Genomic DNA, 18,245 nt, shown 5'->3' with positions numbered 1-18,245 from the left:
AGACTTTTGAAATAACGCAACTTGTGGGATTTTAGTTCACCGACCAGGGATTGAACTCGAGCCCTTGGCAGTGAGAGTGCGGGGTCCTAACCAATGGACTGCCAGGAATCCCCAACACTGTTTCCTATTTTAAGAAGCCTTTCTTCGAGTATTGGAAACTATATAATAATCTTTCCACTTTCTGGAGACTTAGGTACTTTACGGACAATAAAGCATAATTTCTCATTTTGAGAAACAATCTATTTTAGATAACATACCAATGTAGGCATTGCTGTAAAGTGAAATGCTCTGTCTAGTCGTAGCTTCCTAAAAATATAAGCTGCATCAAAATGTTGTGCATTTATCAAATCTTGCTGAAACTTTAAAATTTCATCCCAATCCTTCACGGCAACTCTAATCTGCAAACAAGAGGAATAAAAAAGTTGTTAGTAAATGTAAATCTTTTTTCACAAATGTATTATAATTTTGAAGCACTGGCATTTCTATTTAAATCAGTTGGTTGTGAAAATATTGTACCTGTTTCATATTTCTGCTGGAAGAAAACAACTCACCGAATATTACCTTTTGTTTTGGTTCACACAGCTGGGTGTTATATAATCCATATAGCAGATACAAAGCACAAACTCTGATTTGGAAGGTGTATGGAGGTAAAAAGTATCGCCATGCCAAAGCCAAAGCTTCCTTTGTAAACGTGTTCTTTTCTAAATTTCTCATTCTACCACTAGAAAACAAAGAGAAAATATATTATGGCTGTGAAAAAAAATAACAGAAGAGGTATATACTTGTTTAAATAGCAGCTGCTAGAAAGTGGATGGGCATTCCACATCTGATCCTTTCATGATTTAAGCACGAAGACCTAATTTTCTGCTGTGCTTCTTACACTGAGACACTAGGTAAACATGATGCATCTTCCTAAAGCATCAAATTTATTGCTGAATTGGGAGCAAAAGGAGTGGGGTTATAAATTATCACCGGTTAATAATTTAAAATATTTAATATATAAAATAACCATGGTAGGGGGCTTCCCTGGTGGCGTAGTGGTTAAGAATCCGCCTGCCAATGCAGGGGACACGGGTTCGATCCCTGGTCTGGGAAGATCCCACATGCCATGGAGCAACTAAGCCCGTGCACCACAACTACTGAGCCTGCGCTCTAGAGCCCACGAGCCACAACTACTGAGCCCACGTGCCACAACTACTGAAGCCCCCGTGCCTAGAGCCCGTGCTCCGCAACAAGAGAAGCCAACGCAATGAGAAGACCGCGCACCACAACAAAGATTAGCCCCCTGAACTGAATGAATAAGCATTTTCAGAACTCTAATGAAAAACTGATGAACTCATAAAAGTGCTAACAAAAGATCAAGATGAAAAAAAAAATTTAATTACATGGGACTGAGTGAACTGATGAGGATGAGTATAATTTTTGTGACTTTCTGTCTGAATTAAAAAAAAAAAATCCAACAAGAACTCAGAGGCAAAGAATATACAAATCAATTTTCACTGCAAAGTAAAGGAGCTGTTACAGTGGAGGATTACTGGACTGAATGCCAATATTATGACATAGCATGAGTGTGTTTCATGTTTGGTAATTGCAATCATTGTTGCTTTTGTTGTGGTCATCCATGTACAATGCTTGGTGTCAGTCTATTTATCTCTTGTAAAAATAAAATACAGTGTGTGTGTGTGAAAAAAAAAAAAAAAAAAAGATTAGCCCCCGCTCACTGCAACTAAAGCCCGCACATAGTAATGAAGACCCAACGCAGCCAAAAATAAATAAATAAATAAATTTATTTTAAAAAAAGAAAGAAAGAATTGGGGTAACCCCAGAAAATTTTTTCTAAACTACCACTTTTCCCAAGAGGGATTCAGTGAAAGATCATGGGTTTCAGAAACAGTAAGACATACTGGTTTCAATATCTACTCTACCACCTAGTTGCGTGATCATGGAGAAATTACTTAACCTTCTTAAACCTCAATTTCCTCATCTATAAAACAAGGATAATTACTGATCTCAGAGTTGTTCTACGGATTAAATACAGCTATAAATGCATTACATTTACTACCATTAAAAAAAATTGGTTCCTCTCCTTTCATTAACTGTACAACAAACGGTTCTCCATTCTCCATCCCCTACAATGTACAAACTACACAGGTAGTTATTTTACATCAACTAAGAGAAAAGAGAGAACGTTTACATTTTATTCAGCAAAACATAGAGTTTTAATCACACGGACTCATTCATTCAGTCAATTATTTAGCCTTTTCAATATTGTAAGCATTACGCTAATGGAATACCAGATTCATCCAGTCACTGTTCTCACAGAGCTCAATCCAGTGGAAGGTAAATTTAAAAATAATAACAGTGAATATTTATTGAGCACTTAGAGTGCACTTACCATATAATCACAGTTAGTAGACTCTGATCAAATTCAGGCAGTTGGACTCCGTAATCTATGCTCTTAACCACTACACTATACTGCCTTCTGAACTACACACGTATAATAAAATGTGGTTAAGTCAAGAGATAAAATAAGCACAAAGTGCTACAGAAGAAAGAGAGCATGAACACCTTATTTAGTCTAGAAGGGCAAAGGAAGCCTTCCCTGAGGAACTGTCATGTGAGCTTAAACCTGAGTGAAGAATAAGGTAGTTCGGCAAAGGGAGCTGCGGGTAGAGGTCTAGGCTGAGGAAACGCCTGTAGAGAGCCGCGTGCAGACGCTGCAGCAAGAAAGCGAGTGCGTGGAGTGACTGGTGGACGAAGGTGCAGCGATGGGCAGAGGCCAGTCACGAAAGGTCTTGCCAGCCATGTTAGGGAATTTGAGCTGCACCCCAAAGGCAATGGAAACCACTGAAGGGTGGGAAGCAAGGATGTGACGTGAGCAAATTTGCACTTTAGAACTTCGGCGGTTGTGTGAAAAATGAATTCAATCATGCAGGGTTTTGTCTTTGCTTGTGTGTTTGTTTTTAAACATGGAGTTCTAAGAAAACGAGACTAGAGGAGGGCAAAGGATGGTGACCTAGGTCCGGGTGAAGCAGTGGAGGTAGAAGAGTTTAGAAGGGCGGCCAAGTAGAGCTATACGTATTAGGGAGGAGGCCGCAAATGGAAGGAACCCAAGCCAACGAAATCGCCCAGAGGAAGCGCGCGCGGCCAAGTACAGGTGAGAGCTGAGGGGAGATGGAGGCAGTGTTCAGAGACTGCCACTTTTCTCAGCCCTTCCCAGGTGCGGCGAAACGAAGGGGAAGGAAGAAACTCGTCACGCCGCCTCTGAGCGGGGAGGCAGGCGGGTAGCGGACAAGAAACACCCACCAGAAGATGGTCCCGAACTTCATACTCCTCCAGAGGTCGGTGAAGTCCTCGAAGCGCACGCTGTCCATCTCCTGGAAGCGGCTGAGCAGCGCCTCACAGTCTGCCTGCAAACCTGCAGGAGCCCCCATAGCTGCAAAGCTGGCACGCCACGCGCGGTCCAGCAGCCGATGGTAGCCGAGGAAACCAGGCTCTGAGCCCCGCCCCTTACGACAGGACGCACACACCCTCCGTGATATCCGGCCCCGTGACGTTACATCCGGTCCCGGCAGCTCCACCTCCAGCCGGGTCCGCCCACGACAGCGCGATGTTTACTGCGCCTGCGTCGTCGCATTTGCTTTTAGCAGCTCAGCTGTCTTAGAGGAGTAAGGTGGACGTGTTTAATTTCAGTAAAGAAGTTTACATCTCAAGTGGCCTGTGAGCCCAAGAAGGATTTTAGGTCAACATGAGGCTAGCTTATACAAATCGATATTACCCTTACTGTCCCTCTCCTTTAAAGTGATCCTAGAGTGACAGAAGTCAAGTTTTACAGCTAAGGAGGAAAAATTCCTAACCTCAAACCACCCTCACGGGGAAAGAGGATCTAAAGAGGGTTTACTGAGAAGCAGACTGGACTAATTCTCTTACAGTCTGTACCCACATAATACGGTGCTTAATGTGTGGCTCTCTCATTGTAGCGCTAACAGTCTTCTGCAGCCTCTCTTGAGAAGCTCTTGTAAACATCTCCCCAGCACCACCACAATCTAGCACAGTACTTAGCAGAAAGTACTGTATCGGCTTTATATATACTTAATTGATTATTTGGTTGAATTGGTCTTGTGTGTACACACCATCTCCTAGCTTCTCTCAGGAGCTAGCTATCAAGTAGTATTTTGTACCTTTCACTATTTCTCTGATTGCATGTCATGCTGTTCTTATTCTTTAGGAGAGATATCCAAAAAGCACAAGGGCTTTCTGTCTGTAGATGAGGTTCAACTCACTTAACTTTCCTGATATTGATCTTTTTAAAAAAATTTTTTTATGTAATATGCATTACAGGAAAACTTACATAACATGTCTGAGTAAAAAGCATAGCAGGAATACGAACACGTATGTACCTTCTACCTGTATAGGAACCAGAACATGACCAACACCCATCACATCAATCTCTGAATTCCTCCTCTAACCTATTCTCCTGCCTCTGCCATTAGTTTGGTAATGACCACCTTACTTTGTTTCTCATTCTCTTGTAAATATTTTATCACACGTGTACGGATCTCTAAACAATATATTGTTTAGTTGTGGTTGATTTTGAACTTTATTAAAATGGTATTGCAATTTCTAACATATAGTCTTTGAATTGCTTTTTAACTTTAATAATGTTTTCTAAGATTCATTTATGTTATTTCTTGTAGCTTTAATTCATTTATTTTCACTGCTGCCTAATATTCCATTGTGTGAATAAACAGTTTATCCATTATTTCCTCAATGCAAATTTAGGTGGGTTCCAGATATTGCTGTTATAAACAATGTTACTATGAACACTTTTGTACCTGTCTCCTCTGATGTGTAGGATTGCCAGATAAAATAAATGACACCAAATTAAATTGAACTTCAGACTGTTCTGGGGTTACTATTTACTTCCAAAGGTCAATTTAGATTTTGATACACTAATACCATACCCTAATTACTACAGCTTTTTTTTTTTCTTTTCCAAAATCTTATCTAGGAAGGAAAATCCTTTCATCTTATTCTTCTTCAGGAGTATCTTTTCTTTCTTGTCTGCTTTACTTTTCTTTTTTGTCTGCTTTTCTTTTCTTGTAACATCTTTATTGGAGTATAATTGCTTTAGAATGTTGTGTTAGTTTCTGCTGTATAATAAAGTGAATCAGCTATATGTATACATATATTCCCATATCTCCTCCCTCTTGCGTCTTCCTCCCATCCTCCCTATCCCCCTCTAGGTGGTCAAAAAGCACCGAGCTGATCTCCTTGTGCTATGCAGCTGCTTCCTGCTAGCTACCTATTTTACAATTGGTAGTGTATATATGTCCCTGCCGCTTCCTCACTTCGTCCCAGCTTACCCTTCCCCTCCCCATGTCCTCAAGTCAATTCTCTACGTCTGCGTCTTTATTCCTGTCCTGCCCCTAGGTTCTTCAGAACTTTTTTTTTTTTTAGATTCCATATATATGTGTTAGCATACAGTACTTGCTTTTCACTTTCTGACTTACTTCACTCTGTAAGACAGACTCTAGGTCCACCCACCTCACTACAAATAACTCAGTTTCGTTTCTTTTTATGGCTGCGTAATATTCCATTGTATACATGTGCCACATCTTCTTTATCCATTCATCTGTCGACAGACACTTAGGTTGCTTCCATGTCCTGGCTATTGTAAATAGAGCTGCAATGAACATTGTGGTACTTGACTCTTTCTGAATTATGGTTTTCTCAGGGTATATGCCCAGTAGTAGGATTGCTGGGTCATATGGTAGTTGTATTTTTAGTTTTTTAAGGAACCTCCATACTGTTCTCCATAGTGGCTGTATCAATTTACATTCCCACCAACAGTGCAAGAGGATTCCCTTTTCTCCACACCCTCTCCAGCATTTATTGTTTGTAGATTTTTTGATGATGGCCATTCTGACTGGTGTGAGTTTTGTAGTTTTGATTTGCATTTCTCTAATGATTAGTGATGTTGAGCATCCTTTCATGTGTTTGTTGGTAATCTGTATATCTTCTTTGGAGAAATGTCTGTTTAGGTCTTCTGCCCATTTTTGGATTGGGTTGTTTGTTTTTTTGATATTGAGCTACATGAGCTGCTTGTAAATTTTGGAGATTAATCCTTTGTCCCTTGCTTCGTTTGCAAATATTTTCTCCCATTCTGAGGGTTGTCTTTTTGTCTTGTTTATGGTTTCCTTTGCTGTGCAAAAGCTTTTAAGTTTCATTAGGTCCCATTTGTTTATTTTTATTTCCATTTCTCTAGAAGGTGGGTCAAAAAGGATCTTGCCGTGATTTATGTCCTAGAGTGTTCTGCCTATGTTTTTGTCTAAGAGTTTTATAGTGTCTGGCCTTACATTTAGGTCTTTAATCCATTTTGAGTTTATTTTTGTGTATGGTGTTAGGGAGTGTTCTAATGTCATTCTTTTACATGTAGCTGTCCAGTTTTCCCAGCACCACTTATTGAAGAGGTTGTCTTTTCTCCATTGTATATTCTTGCCTCCTTTATCAAAAATAAGGTGACCATATGTGCATGGGTTTATCTCTGGGCTTTCTATCCTGTTCCATTCATCTATATTTCTGTTTTTGTGCCAGTACCATACTGTCTTGATTACTGTAGCTTTGTAGTAGGGTCTGAAGTCCCAGAGCCTGATTCCTCCAACTCCGTTTTTCTTTCTCAAGATTGCTTTGGCTGTTCGGGGTCTTTTGTGTCTGCATACAATTTGTGAAATTTTTTGTTCTAGTTCTGTGAAAAATGCCAGTGGTAGTTTGATAGGGATTGCATTGAATCTGTAGATTGCTTTGGGTAGTATAGTCATTTTCAAAATGTTGATTCTTCCAATCCAATAACATGGTATATCTCTCCATCTGTTTGTATCACCTTTAATTTCTTTCATCAGTGTCTTATAGTTTTCTGCATACAGGTCTTTTGTCTCCTTAGGTAGGTTTATTCCTAGGTATTTTATTCTTTTTGTTGCAGTGGTAAATGGGAGTGTTTCCTTAATTTCTCTTTCAGGTTTTTCATCATTAGTGTATAGGAATGCAAGAGATTTCTGTGCATTAATTTTGTATCCTGCTACTTTACCAAATTCATTGATTAGCTCTAGAATTTTTCTGGTAGCATCTTTAGGATTCTCGATGTATAGTATCATGTCATCTGCAAACAGTGACAGCTTTACTTCTTCTTTTCCGATTTGGATTCCTTTTATTTCTTTTTCTTCTCTGATTGCTGTGGCTAAAACTTCCAAAACTATGTTGAATAATAGTGGTGAGAGTGGGCAGCCTTGTCTTTTTCCTGATCTTAGAGGAAATGGTTTCAGTTTTTCACCATTGAGAACGATGTTGGCTGTGGGTTTATCGTATATGGCCTTTATTATGTTGAGGTAAGTTCCCTCTATGCCTACTTTCTGGAAGGTTTTTATCATAAATGGGTGTTGAATTTTGCCAAAAGCTTTTTCTGCATCTATTGAGATGATCATATGGTTTTTCTCCTTCAATTTGTTAATATGGTTTATCACATTAATTGATTTGTGTATATTGAAGAATCCTTGCATTCCTGGCATAAACCCCACCTGATCATGGTGTATGATCCTTTTAATGTGCTGTTGGATTTTGTTTGCTAGTATTTTGTTGAGGATTTTTGCATCTATGTTCAGCAGTGGTATTGGCCTGTAGTTTCCTTTCTTTGTGACATCTTTGTCTGGTTTTGGTATCAGGGTGATGGTAGCCTCGTAGAATGAGTTTGGGAGTGTTCCTCCCTCTGCTATATTTCTTCCAGAGTATCTTGACTGTTCTTGGACCTTTGCTTTTTCATATAAATTTTAAATTGAACTTGTCAAATTTCTCTAATAGTACCATTGGGATTTTGATTGAATTGCATTAAATCCATGTCACTTTGAGAAGGATAACATTTTTAGCATATTGAATCTCCCTATCCTATAAGTATTTAAGTAATCTTTAGCATCATCAGTAAAGTTTTATAATTTTTCATGCATGTGGATCAATTCCCTGAGCCTATGCACACAGTCACAGTGTGATGATAGTGGTTTTAGCAGGGCTCTCTTTAACTGTCTCTTTCCCTGGTCTTTCCGTTAAGCTGTCTGCCTCTTTCGGTATCACACCCAGCTAGCAGACTCCACTAAATGCCAGCCGATTGTCCTACTGCTTTTGACAATGTCCTGGAGCATGAACTGCTTCATAGTCCAATTATATTTAGGTTCCTTTGCAGAGATAGCCATTGAATGCAGTCTTGAGGTTTGTTCTGATCCCAGAGGGCTCTTCTTAGTTGTCTCTTTCTCGGGCTCTCTCTGGTAAACTAGCTGGTCTGCAGTTTAGTTTCTTGCTGCATGGAGCTACCAGCCTCCTCTTAATTACTTGCCACCAAAATATGCATTGTTTTCAAGAGCACCTTGAAGTTTGAATTTTCTCACACTCTTCCAAATAAAATCAGTTCCTCTCGGGAGAACTTCAGAGTTCTCTGTTCTAGTGGACTTTTCTCTCCCCTTGGGCAAAATCTCTGAGCCAATGCTCAAGCTGGGAATGGGAACTGTGTGCCATGTCTTTCAGAGTGATACCCCTGCTTTATAAGCAGGGTTCTGGAAGGGGGCATTAGCTTCTGCCTCTCAAGCTGCCTTTCCTGGCATGGAACCCCCATGTGAGCTGTGTGAGCTGGGGCGAGGGTGACTGGGGTCCCAGCACTCATAGCCTCCTGAATCTGGGATAGGGCCTCTGTCCTATGAGTAGTGTCTGAAAGGAAGAAAGGAGTTCCTAATCTCTCCATTCTGTAGGACATACTTATCTGGAATTTAACGTTTGCAACATGAAGCTAAGGAGGATGAGAAATGCTGGCAGCTTGGCTCTCCCAGGGAGATCCATAGCATTTTTACTGAGATCTGGGGGAAGAGTGAGCCCCACCTTCTTGGCCATGCCCGCCCAGAGTGGAGCTTTTGTCATACTGAGCAGGGTGGGGGAGGCAGCAGGTCATGGCTCAGGTGCCACTGACTCTTGCTGTTCCTACCAAGATTTAGTAGGTTTTCTTGAATAAATGTTTCTTCATCTGCTGTATGCCCTTCAAACAATTTCAAGAAACTTTAAATTGTTGTTGTCTAAAATTTTCACCAGTTACAGTTGTTTCACGGGGTAGTAAGTCCATAGGGCTCCTCATACTGCCATTTTCCTGGGGATGCATTTAAAGGCAACTCAGGTTTTCAACCATCTAATGTAGAACAACTCACCTCAAGAAGATAATTAAAATTTTAGTGTGATAAATATGAAAGGGGTGAGCACAGCACAACATGGGAACACCTAGGAGAAACTCCTATCCAGTCCCTGAGAGGATAAGCTTTCTAAAGTAGAGCTGAATTGTGAAAAATCAGGGAAAGAATTAAGAAGATGAAGATGAAAATAGGAAGAGTGCTGCTGATGCAGAAAAGAAGCAAGTGCAAATGCGCAAAGAGGAAGAGAGAATGTTAGGAAGTTTTATCACTGCAGCACTGGATGCAAAAGAAATAAGTTGTAATATTTGGAAAAATAGGCAGGAGATCCCAAGGTCTGGAATGCTTTGTGCTGGGAGATTCCCCCCCCCACCCCGAAATTCTTAGTGTTCTTGTACATTCTGAGCCTTCGGAGTGAAGATGCTTGAATATAAGTCCTAAAGACAGAAAACTCTGAAGAGGTTTAGAGACTTATCTCCCCTGGAGGCATTTGCTTGCATTCCAAGGCTGTAAAGGAAAGACAGAGACCCTCCTTTCTCCCCTCCCCACAGAAAAATTTGTTTACATTCCTTAGATGGGCAGATGTGCCAGCTGCTGTATATAAGCTCCAAGTCTCATAATTTGAGGGTTCCTCTCTTGTGGTACAAACCCTGCTGCACATACAGGTGAATATCTGGCCCTCACTGTGTAGCCTGTGGGGAATTGGGGCACCAGGGAACCAGAATTAACATGCTCTATGAATAATAAATGGTCTGTTCTGTGGTCTAGAGGTCTGGTGTTTCTGTGTGTGTGTGTGTGTGTCTGTGTGTGTGTGTGTGTATATATATATATCTATATATCTATATATCTATATCTATATCTATATCTATATATCTATCTATATATATATCTATCTCAGATCCTCACAGTTTTGGACTTAACACCAAATATAAAAGCATTTGAACTATCAGCTAAAGACTATCAATAGCTCTGAATATTTTTAAAAATGTTTTTTCTGTTAACAGAAGTAATCATATTTCCTATACAATATTATAAAGATACAGAAATGTATTATTAGTAAAAGTCTTCTGATACTCCACTCCTCAAGGACAATTACTATTTTACATTCGCAATTTTTAAGTATGGAAATAACATAACCCTAGTTTTGTTTTAGGAAGATTGGTTTAGCAACAGTGCAGTGCAGCAGGGATGGGGCAGATAACAGGGGAGGTATAGGAAACCCAGGCAAGAAAGGATGAGGCTGTATTAGTGGACATGTAGAGAATGGTGTAAATTAAATACCTAGAAAAAAAAAAAAAAGACTGTGTGTCACTGACTTTGACGATTTGATAACACTAAAGCATTACTGTTAAAGTTTTAGGTGTAATAATAGTGTTGCGGGTATGTCAAAAAAAGATAATTTTTAGAGATACATACTGAATTATTTACAAATGAAATTATATGATGTCTAGAATTTGCTTCAAAATAATGGGTGGGGAAGGGAGGGATGCGTAAAGGTACTGATGAAAAAAGCCACGAGTTGAGATTTTTGAAGCTGGTACTGTGGCTGATGCTGGATAAGGCACCCAGATGTCTCAGGAATGACTTACTCTTCTGGCTGCTGGGAGTGCGGCAGCAGGTGGTCCTCAGCTGTCAGTCCTCCTTGGGGATTGTCTCAGCGGAAGAAAAGCGCCCTCATCAAAGGTCATTTCTTCTGAGGGCAGCCCACATTCAATGACTGATCACTGTAGGGGCCTCAGCCCTCTTTGTAACTTGGTACCCCTCTCAAGGCTATCCCACAGCTCCCATGTGGCTGCTGAAAGCCTCTGTTGGGACTGCATCTCAACTCAGTTTCTCCCTCTGCCCACTTCTCTTTTTTCCTGTCCATGTGTTTTTCCTTAAAACACTCCCTGATAAATGTCCTGCAATCTCCATCTTGGAGTCTACTTCCCCAAGAACCCAAACTGCAGAGACACTTTTTTTTTTTAAAGTATTTGTTTATTTATTTATTTATGGCTGTGTTGGGTCTTCGTTTCTGTGCGAGGGCTTTCTCTAGTTGCGGCGAGCGGGGGCCACTCTTCATCGCGGTGCGCGGGCCTCTCACTATCGCGGCCTCTCTTGTCGCGGAGCACAGGCTCCAGACGCGCAGCCTCAGTAGTTGTGGCCCACGGGCTTAGTTGCTCCGCGGCATGTGGGATTTTCCCGGACCAGGGCTCGAACCCGTGTCCCCTGCATTGGCAGGCAGACTCTCAACCACTGCGCCACCAGGGAAGCCCTGCAGAGACACTTTGACATCATTATACTATTCTCTTTACTTTTGTACATGTTCAAAAGTTTCCATAATGAACATTTAAGAAAAGGGCAGTATCAGACTGGATGTGGTGGATAAGGGTAAAAGTGACAAGTTTTGTCTAGGGCTCTGATTTTGGAGACTGGGTGGTGCCATTCACTGAGCAGGTGATGCAGGAGGAAGAGCCATTTGGAGGGCATATGAAGAGTTAGTTTTTGTTTTTTTTAGGATTTTACTTTTTTTCATCATTTTATTTTTTAACATCTTTATTGGAGTATAATTGCTTTACAGTTGTCTGTTAGTTTCTGCTTTATAACAAAGTGAATCAGCTATACATATACATACATCGGCACATCTCCTCCCTCTTGCGTCTCCTTCCCACCCTCCCTATCCCACCCCTCTAGGTGGTCACAAAGCAACGAGCTGATCTCCCTGTGCTATGCGGCTGCTTCCCACCAGCTATCTATTTTACATTTGGTAGTGTATATATATCAACGCCACTCTCTCACTTTGTCCCAGCTTACCCTTCCCCCTCCCCGTGTCAAGTCCATTCTCTACGTCTGCGTCTTTATTCCTGTCCTGCCCCTAGGTTCTTAAGAACCATTTTTTTTTTTTTTAGATTCCATATATATGTGTTAGCATACGTATTTGTTTTTCTCTTTCTGACTTACTTCACTCTGTATGACAGACTCTAGGTCCATCCACCTCACTACAAATAACTCAATTTCGTTTCTTTTTATGGCTGAGTAATATGAGGAGTTAGTTTTTGAGAGGCCAAACTTGATGTGCCTGTGGGGAGCAGTCTGGCCTGGCCATGGATTATCAAGCTAGAGATAACTCTAGGTAATGATGATGATAATGAGTTATTACCTTGGTAATAACTCTAGGTAAGGTAATGATGACTTACAACATCTTTAATGACCAATACAAACTTCACTTGTGTTTGCCCAATTATAGCTGAACGTGTTAGAACCTCGTAGAATGGGAATTAACCCATTGATAGCAGGCACCACATTCTAGAATATTTCTTTCACCTACAGTTCTCAGAATAACCCTGTCTTAGTCTGTTCAAGCTGATAAAACAAAACACCATAAACTGGGTAGTTTATTCTTCATGGTTCTAGAGTCTGGAAGTCCAAGACCAGAATACTATCACGGTTAGTGCTAGCTGGTGAGAGCCCTATTCCTGGTTGCAGATTCCTAGCTTCTCATTGTATACTCACTTGGCCAAAGGGGCGATGGAGCTCTCTGGAGCCTCTTCAACAAGGGCACAAATCCCATTCATGAAGGCTCCACCCTCATGACCTAATTACCTCCCAAAGTCCCCACTTCCGAATACTGTATCATCTTGGAGGTAAGATTTCTACATATGAATTCTGAGGGACCACAAACATTCAAAACATCACAAACATCTTAGACTCAGTCAATCCTCAGTAATTGTTCTTTGAATAAATGGATTTAATTGGAAGAGCTAGAAAATGGTCCTGTTTTCCCCATTCCATTCCTCTGATCATTTCTTCTCTGGTCTCTGTCACACAAGATCCTCTCCTACCTTCAATCATGTGAGTTGTCCTTGTGCAAGCAGAGTGCAAGGTTTTAGGAACAATCAAAGATGAATCAGATGGGAACCTCACTCTGAAGGAACTAAGAGTTTGGTAGGGGAGATAAGACATGCATAAATGACCACAGAAGGTTGAAAAAAAGAAAGAGAAGTAAGAATGCAGAAGGACTAAAGGTGAAGTTCACAGGGATGGCAAATACTTGCAGTTGAATTTGCCTACAAAGAGGAAAAGCACCTACCCAGGCTGTGCTGGCTCCTCTCTAATTTGCGATGTTAGTAGCTTACTTCAGTTAGGTTTTTGCTTTAAATACTCTACCAGTAGGCTGGAGAATTAGGCAACGGCTTATAATGGCTTACCCCAAATCTTGTCCAGTACTCCTATTAGAGTATGTCATAAGCAGTCGTGTGTGGAACCATTAAAAAAAAAAAGCCGTTTTAGGGCTTCCCTGGTGGCGCAGTGGTTGAGAATCTGCCTGCCAATGCAGGGGACACGGGTTCGAGCCCTGGTCTGGGAAGATCCCACATGCCGCGGAGCAACTGGGCCCGTGAGCCACAATTACTGAGCCTGCGCGTCTGGAGCCTGTGCTCCGCAACAAGAGAGGCCGCGATAGTGAGAGGCCCGCGCACCGCGATGAAGAGTGGCCCCCGCTTGCCGCAACTGGAGAAAGCCCTCGCACAGAAACGAAGACCCAACACAGCCATGAATAAATAAATAAATTAATTAAAAAAAAAAAAACCGTTTTAAAGAGTCAGTAATATTATCCAGAAATATATGGAAAGGATCTCTACATAAAAGTGTTTCTTAATGTTTTAATATTTCAGAGATCTCTAAAAAATATTTGACTTAACAGCGTCCTAGCCTACTTGTCAGGCTATATATATGATGTTTCTCAATTTTAAAAAATGCTTTTGTGATAAACATTAAAGAACCCCACTCCTCCAATCCCCCGGCCTGCTCTCCTCCGTGAAGAATCACCAGTTTACAATGATTTATTAAGCATCCATAAGATCAAAAGAGTTGTAGTATTCTCCCTAAATGACACCTCTCTAATTAAGCACAAACACGGTGACTGAGGCTACAGTTCAGTTTTTGTCAGGAAAAAAATATTCAGAACACCTCGGCTACTTGTTTTAAATGTTAAAATTAAAAGAGAATTTTTAATGTCCTACTTTTTAGGAAATTCTATTTGAGAAAACATGAACAATGAATTTTCCTGAAAAAAACAATTTAAAATAAAATATAAAATGTAGTCAGCTGTGTATATACAAAAGCGAGGTTATTTATTCTAAACAATACCTGGCTCCGTACTTTACAACAAACTGCGAAATCGTAACCGAATTACAGGAGATTAAATTTAATGCCCCAAGCTTTTCTGTTTTCCACAAACTCACCTCCCTTCTTTCCAAAAAGATTATCTTCTCCCAAAGGATTCTCAGGGTGCAGACACACAATAAATTAAAAAAAAACGACAAGCAAAACAAAACAAAACAAAACAGACCAACAACAATAAAAACCCACCCGGGGCAGCTAAAGTTTCCATTTAATTACTTAAGCATATCTCAAAGTGCTTTATTTAAAATAAACGAAGACTTTGAGTGCCTTAGGGGTAATATGTTGAAATGAACATACAATTTCTCTGTTTTTGATAAGATTAATAGATAGGACTAATCTTTCTAAACTGTTGCATAGCTACGCAATCTGTTAGGCGACCCCTCGGCATCTCTCTGTTCTACAGAGCACAGCTTAACACTCCAAAGCATCTGCTTGGGAGTTCGGAAGACAGCTCTACCTACAGCAACACTTCACTTCTCCTTCCCTCAAATCTCCCCCCGCCCCCCAAACTCCAACATCCAAAACGGCCAAGTTTCAGGAAGGGCTGGCAGCCGAAGCGAGCAAGTCACAGAAGACAAAGGGCAGCGCGGGGCCCACGGGCCCCCGCCGCCCCTTCCGTCCGCTCGCGCGCGCGCGCATCCCAAGGCCGGGCGGGGCGGTGCCTCCACATGCGCTCCCACACGTAGGCGGGAGCCCGGCGCAGCAGCCACACGCGCCGCTCCTGCCGCCTCGCGCGGGGCCCCAGTCCCGGGCCGCGGGCGGGGCCGGGGCTGCGGTGCTGAGCCCCAGCACGTACTGGGGCGTGGCCTGCAGCGCGACGGGCGAGTTTTGGAGAGGTTTCTCCGGGCGGCTCACATTTCACATCGTCATCATGTAGGCACCAGGGCGCCAGGGACAGAAGTGGAGCCGGTCCCTTCCGCATCCTTGCTGTTCTCCCCGCTGAGGGTCTGATCACTGCCGCTCTCAGGCACCTGTCTTCCCTCTCAGTGCCGGAATGGAGCCAAGACAAGGGAATAAAAGAAATTAAATAGTACAAGGAGATCGGGTGTCTGAGCAGCGTCTTGGATAATACCGTCCACTACAGGTAAGAATAAAAATTATGTCCAAACCTCTGAAAGATGTGAACACAACAAAGCTCCGTAAGGTGTTCATAGGAGGGTAGAGGTAAGGTGTAGTTTTTGTCTTACAGGGAGACTATTTCATTTCACATCCTACAGATTGAACTAATTCTCTGTAAAATGATCTGGGACAACAGGCTCAGCGCTATTTAAAAGGAGGAAATATGAGCAAAGTGGTTAGTGGCAGACTTAAAATTTTAACACCCCAGTAAAATTTTTTTTACATTTTTGTTGGTTCCACATAGCAACGTGTTTGCAAAGGTTTTATTTAACCAAACACCGTTTAAAAAAAAAAAAAGATTTTGTATTATTTGCAACTTGTTTTTGACATTGCTACATTGGAAATTTGAACTTTTGGAATGTTGAGGTTTCTGCAAAGCCAGTAACTTTATCATTTTTGCATTTTAGAGGTTGTAGGGGGAAATCAAACTTTAGAATGGTAGTTGTGAGGTTAATACAAACTTAAAAGAAAATAAACGTGTCTAGCATGCTATTAAACAGCGCTGACAGAACCATACCATATATTCATCTGGCCTTTTATAGTTTATCAACGTGCATTTCATATACCACCTCATTTACCTGAGTTAATGTCTCCATAACCAGACACCGAAATCTCTAGCTCAAACTCAAAACCCACTAAATAGCACCAGAACACCACTTTTATTCATTTCCATTTGCCTTGCCATTCCTCTCATACAACATCCCCTCAGTGTCCTCTATGATTTCATTACCGTCAAGGGACACCCACCCTCAGTTTCCTACACCCCCGCTGCTTTCTATTTGCCATTTAAACAGTTAATGGGAAAAGCGGTAAGGTTCTGCTGGACTGGCTAGCACCTCACCAGCTCAGACACTCTGAATCATAGGCCATCTCTCCAAGATTGTTTTCTCATCTACAAAATGAGATACAGGTACTATTTCATAGTGGTTTTTTTTTAAGATTGTGAGATAACATGCAAAATGCTTAGCACAAAGTCTAGCATATAGCACTTAAAGACATTAGATTCATTTTAACTCCTGATCTAAAAGAAGTACCTAGCAGAGGTAGGCTCCCTGGGGAACTCTTTTTCAGTTCCAGAGTTAATAGTGAGGCTTAGAATAAATGAACAAAATACACTAAACTCCTTTGCCATACTTTTTTCAGATGTGAAAATAATACTGTGGTCATTCACTCACAGCACGACCAGAGGAAGAAGTATAGGCATTCATCAGCAAGGGAGACAATACAGGACTGTAGCTGCTGGTGTAGAGCTATACTTGGCTAAAGGCATTATAAAGACATTTGTTACGGTCTCAAAGAGGCTGGCACAATGCTGGGAGGAAGGGCTGGTTCTGCTATTTAAAACAGCTTCAAGCACTCCAGGGGGCTTATTTTCTGAATGACCAAGGGGTGGATACTTGTTTTCTCCCAGCTTTACCATCCTTTAAAGTGGCTTTCTCATCTAAATCATTGCTCCACAAGTCATCTTCCTACTCTTGGTCATTACAGATCTGACCATTAACTAATATTTGAAAACGATAAACTTCTAGATTTAAGCTTAAGTTAATTTGCTAACAAAATGAGCAGAATTTTAAATTTCAACCTGGGAATATTAAGCAACTACTTTATTCTAAAATACCACCTCTAGTACTATCTGTAATTAAATGCAGAAGCACTTTGGATCATAGTATTTGCAGTGAAATATGCATATGCCCCTAAAAACTTAGATTGAGTCTTAATATTGTAAACTTTTGTTCCCATATTTTCATGTAATTGTAATCAGATTTTCTTCATTCTAAGATAAAAACAGCCTCCTAAGATCTGTGGCTTAATTTTGTCCAGGATATTTTGTTCCTGTAACCTCAGGATACAGGGCCTAAGGCTCTGGCACTGCCTATGTAATATGTCCATAAAAATAATTTGCTGTTACTTCTAGGAGCAGGGATTCACTGTTTATTATATCTTTATGTGCTGTCTGATTTTTTAAATTTTAAGTGGGAATGTATTACTTTTACAATCATAAAAGAAATAATGCTATTTCATTTTAAAAATATAGGAAAAAAAATAAAGCTATTTAAAAAATTTAAAATATACAGTATCATTAAGACAAAAACAAAGCAACGTTTTTCTAGTTTCATATTAGAGTCAGAAGACCTAAGTTTAAATCTTTGGTCTGCCATTTATTACCTTTAAGGCTTGGACAAATCCTTTATCATTTGAGGTCTAAATTTCTTCATCTGTGAGTGACAATAGATTGGAAATCTTTAGAGCAGGGGTCCCCAACCCCCGGGCCACAAACCGGTACCAGTCCGTGGCCTGTTAGGAACTGGGCCCACAACAGGAGGTGAGCGGCAGGTGAGCGAGCAAAGCTTCATCTGTATTTACAGCTGCTCCCCATCGCTCGCATTACCGCCTGAGCTCCTCCTCCTGTCAGCATTATGGTGAGTTGCATAATTATTTCATTATATATTACAATTTAATAATAATAGAAATAAAGGGCACAATAAATGTAATGTGCTTGAATCATCCAAAACCATCCCCCACCCCCCATCCGTGGAATAACTGTCTTCCACGAAACCGTTCCCTGGTGCCAAAAAGGTTGGGGACCACTGCTTTAGAGGAACTTTCTAGCCCTTACAACATTATGTAACTATAATGTTCAGGATTTGCTTCATTCATCCCATTCATATTAGAACATTAAAATTTTCTTTTACTTTAATAAATTAAAGGTTCATAAATGACAAGTTTCTTTTCTAAAAGCATACTTTT

At 40.8% G+C, this 18,245-nt stretch overlaps 1 protein-coding gene and 1 long non-coding RNA gene across 4 annotated transcripts in view; one reads left to right on the top strand and one right to left on the bottom strand.

Annotated features, from left to right (window-relative positions):
* Positions 1–15,327, bottom strand: part of SNAPC1 (small nuclear RNA activating complex polypeptide 1) — a 37,852-nt gene extending 22,525 nt beyond the window's left edge. Inside the window, exons 1-3 of one of the 3 annotated variants that reach the window (XM_036844413.1) lie at positions 14,948–15,327; positions 562–721; positions 258–398 (exon numbers count right to left, since the gene is read on the bottom strand). In XM_036844413.1, coding sequence (XP_036700308.1) covers positions 258–398; positions 562–721; positions 14,948–15,300 — 654 coding nt within the window. In that variant the 5' untranslated portion in view covers positions 15,301–15,327. Of the gene's footprint in view, positions 1–257; positions 399–561; positions 722–3,306; positions 3,519–10,804; positions 10,900–14,947 lie in introns of those variants that run through there. The other 2 variants (XM_036844415.1, XM_036844414.1) reach the window with 2 other exon arrangements.
* A 24-nt stretch (positions 15,328–15,351) lies between these two features.
* Positions 15,352–18,245, top strand: part of LOC118890946 — a 35,254-nt gene continuing 32,360 nt past the window's right edge. The window contains exon 1 of the long non-coding RNA XR_005018864.1: positions 15,352–15,462. This is a non-coding gene — a long non-coding RNA (uncharacterized LOC118890946). The remainder of the gene's footprint in view (positions 15,463–18,245) is intronic.

Source organism: Balaenoptera musculus, chromosome 2 (genome assembly GCF_009873245.2).
Source record: "Balaenoptera musculus isolate JJ_BM4_2016_0621 chromosome 2, mBalMus1.pri.v3, whole genome shotgun sequence".
NCBI lineage: Eukaryota > Metazoa > Chordata > Mammalia > Artiodactyla > Balaenopteridae > Balaenoptera > Balaenoptera musculus.
This window is presented reverse-complemented; position numbering and strand designations above follow the sequence as displayed.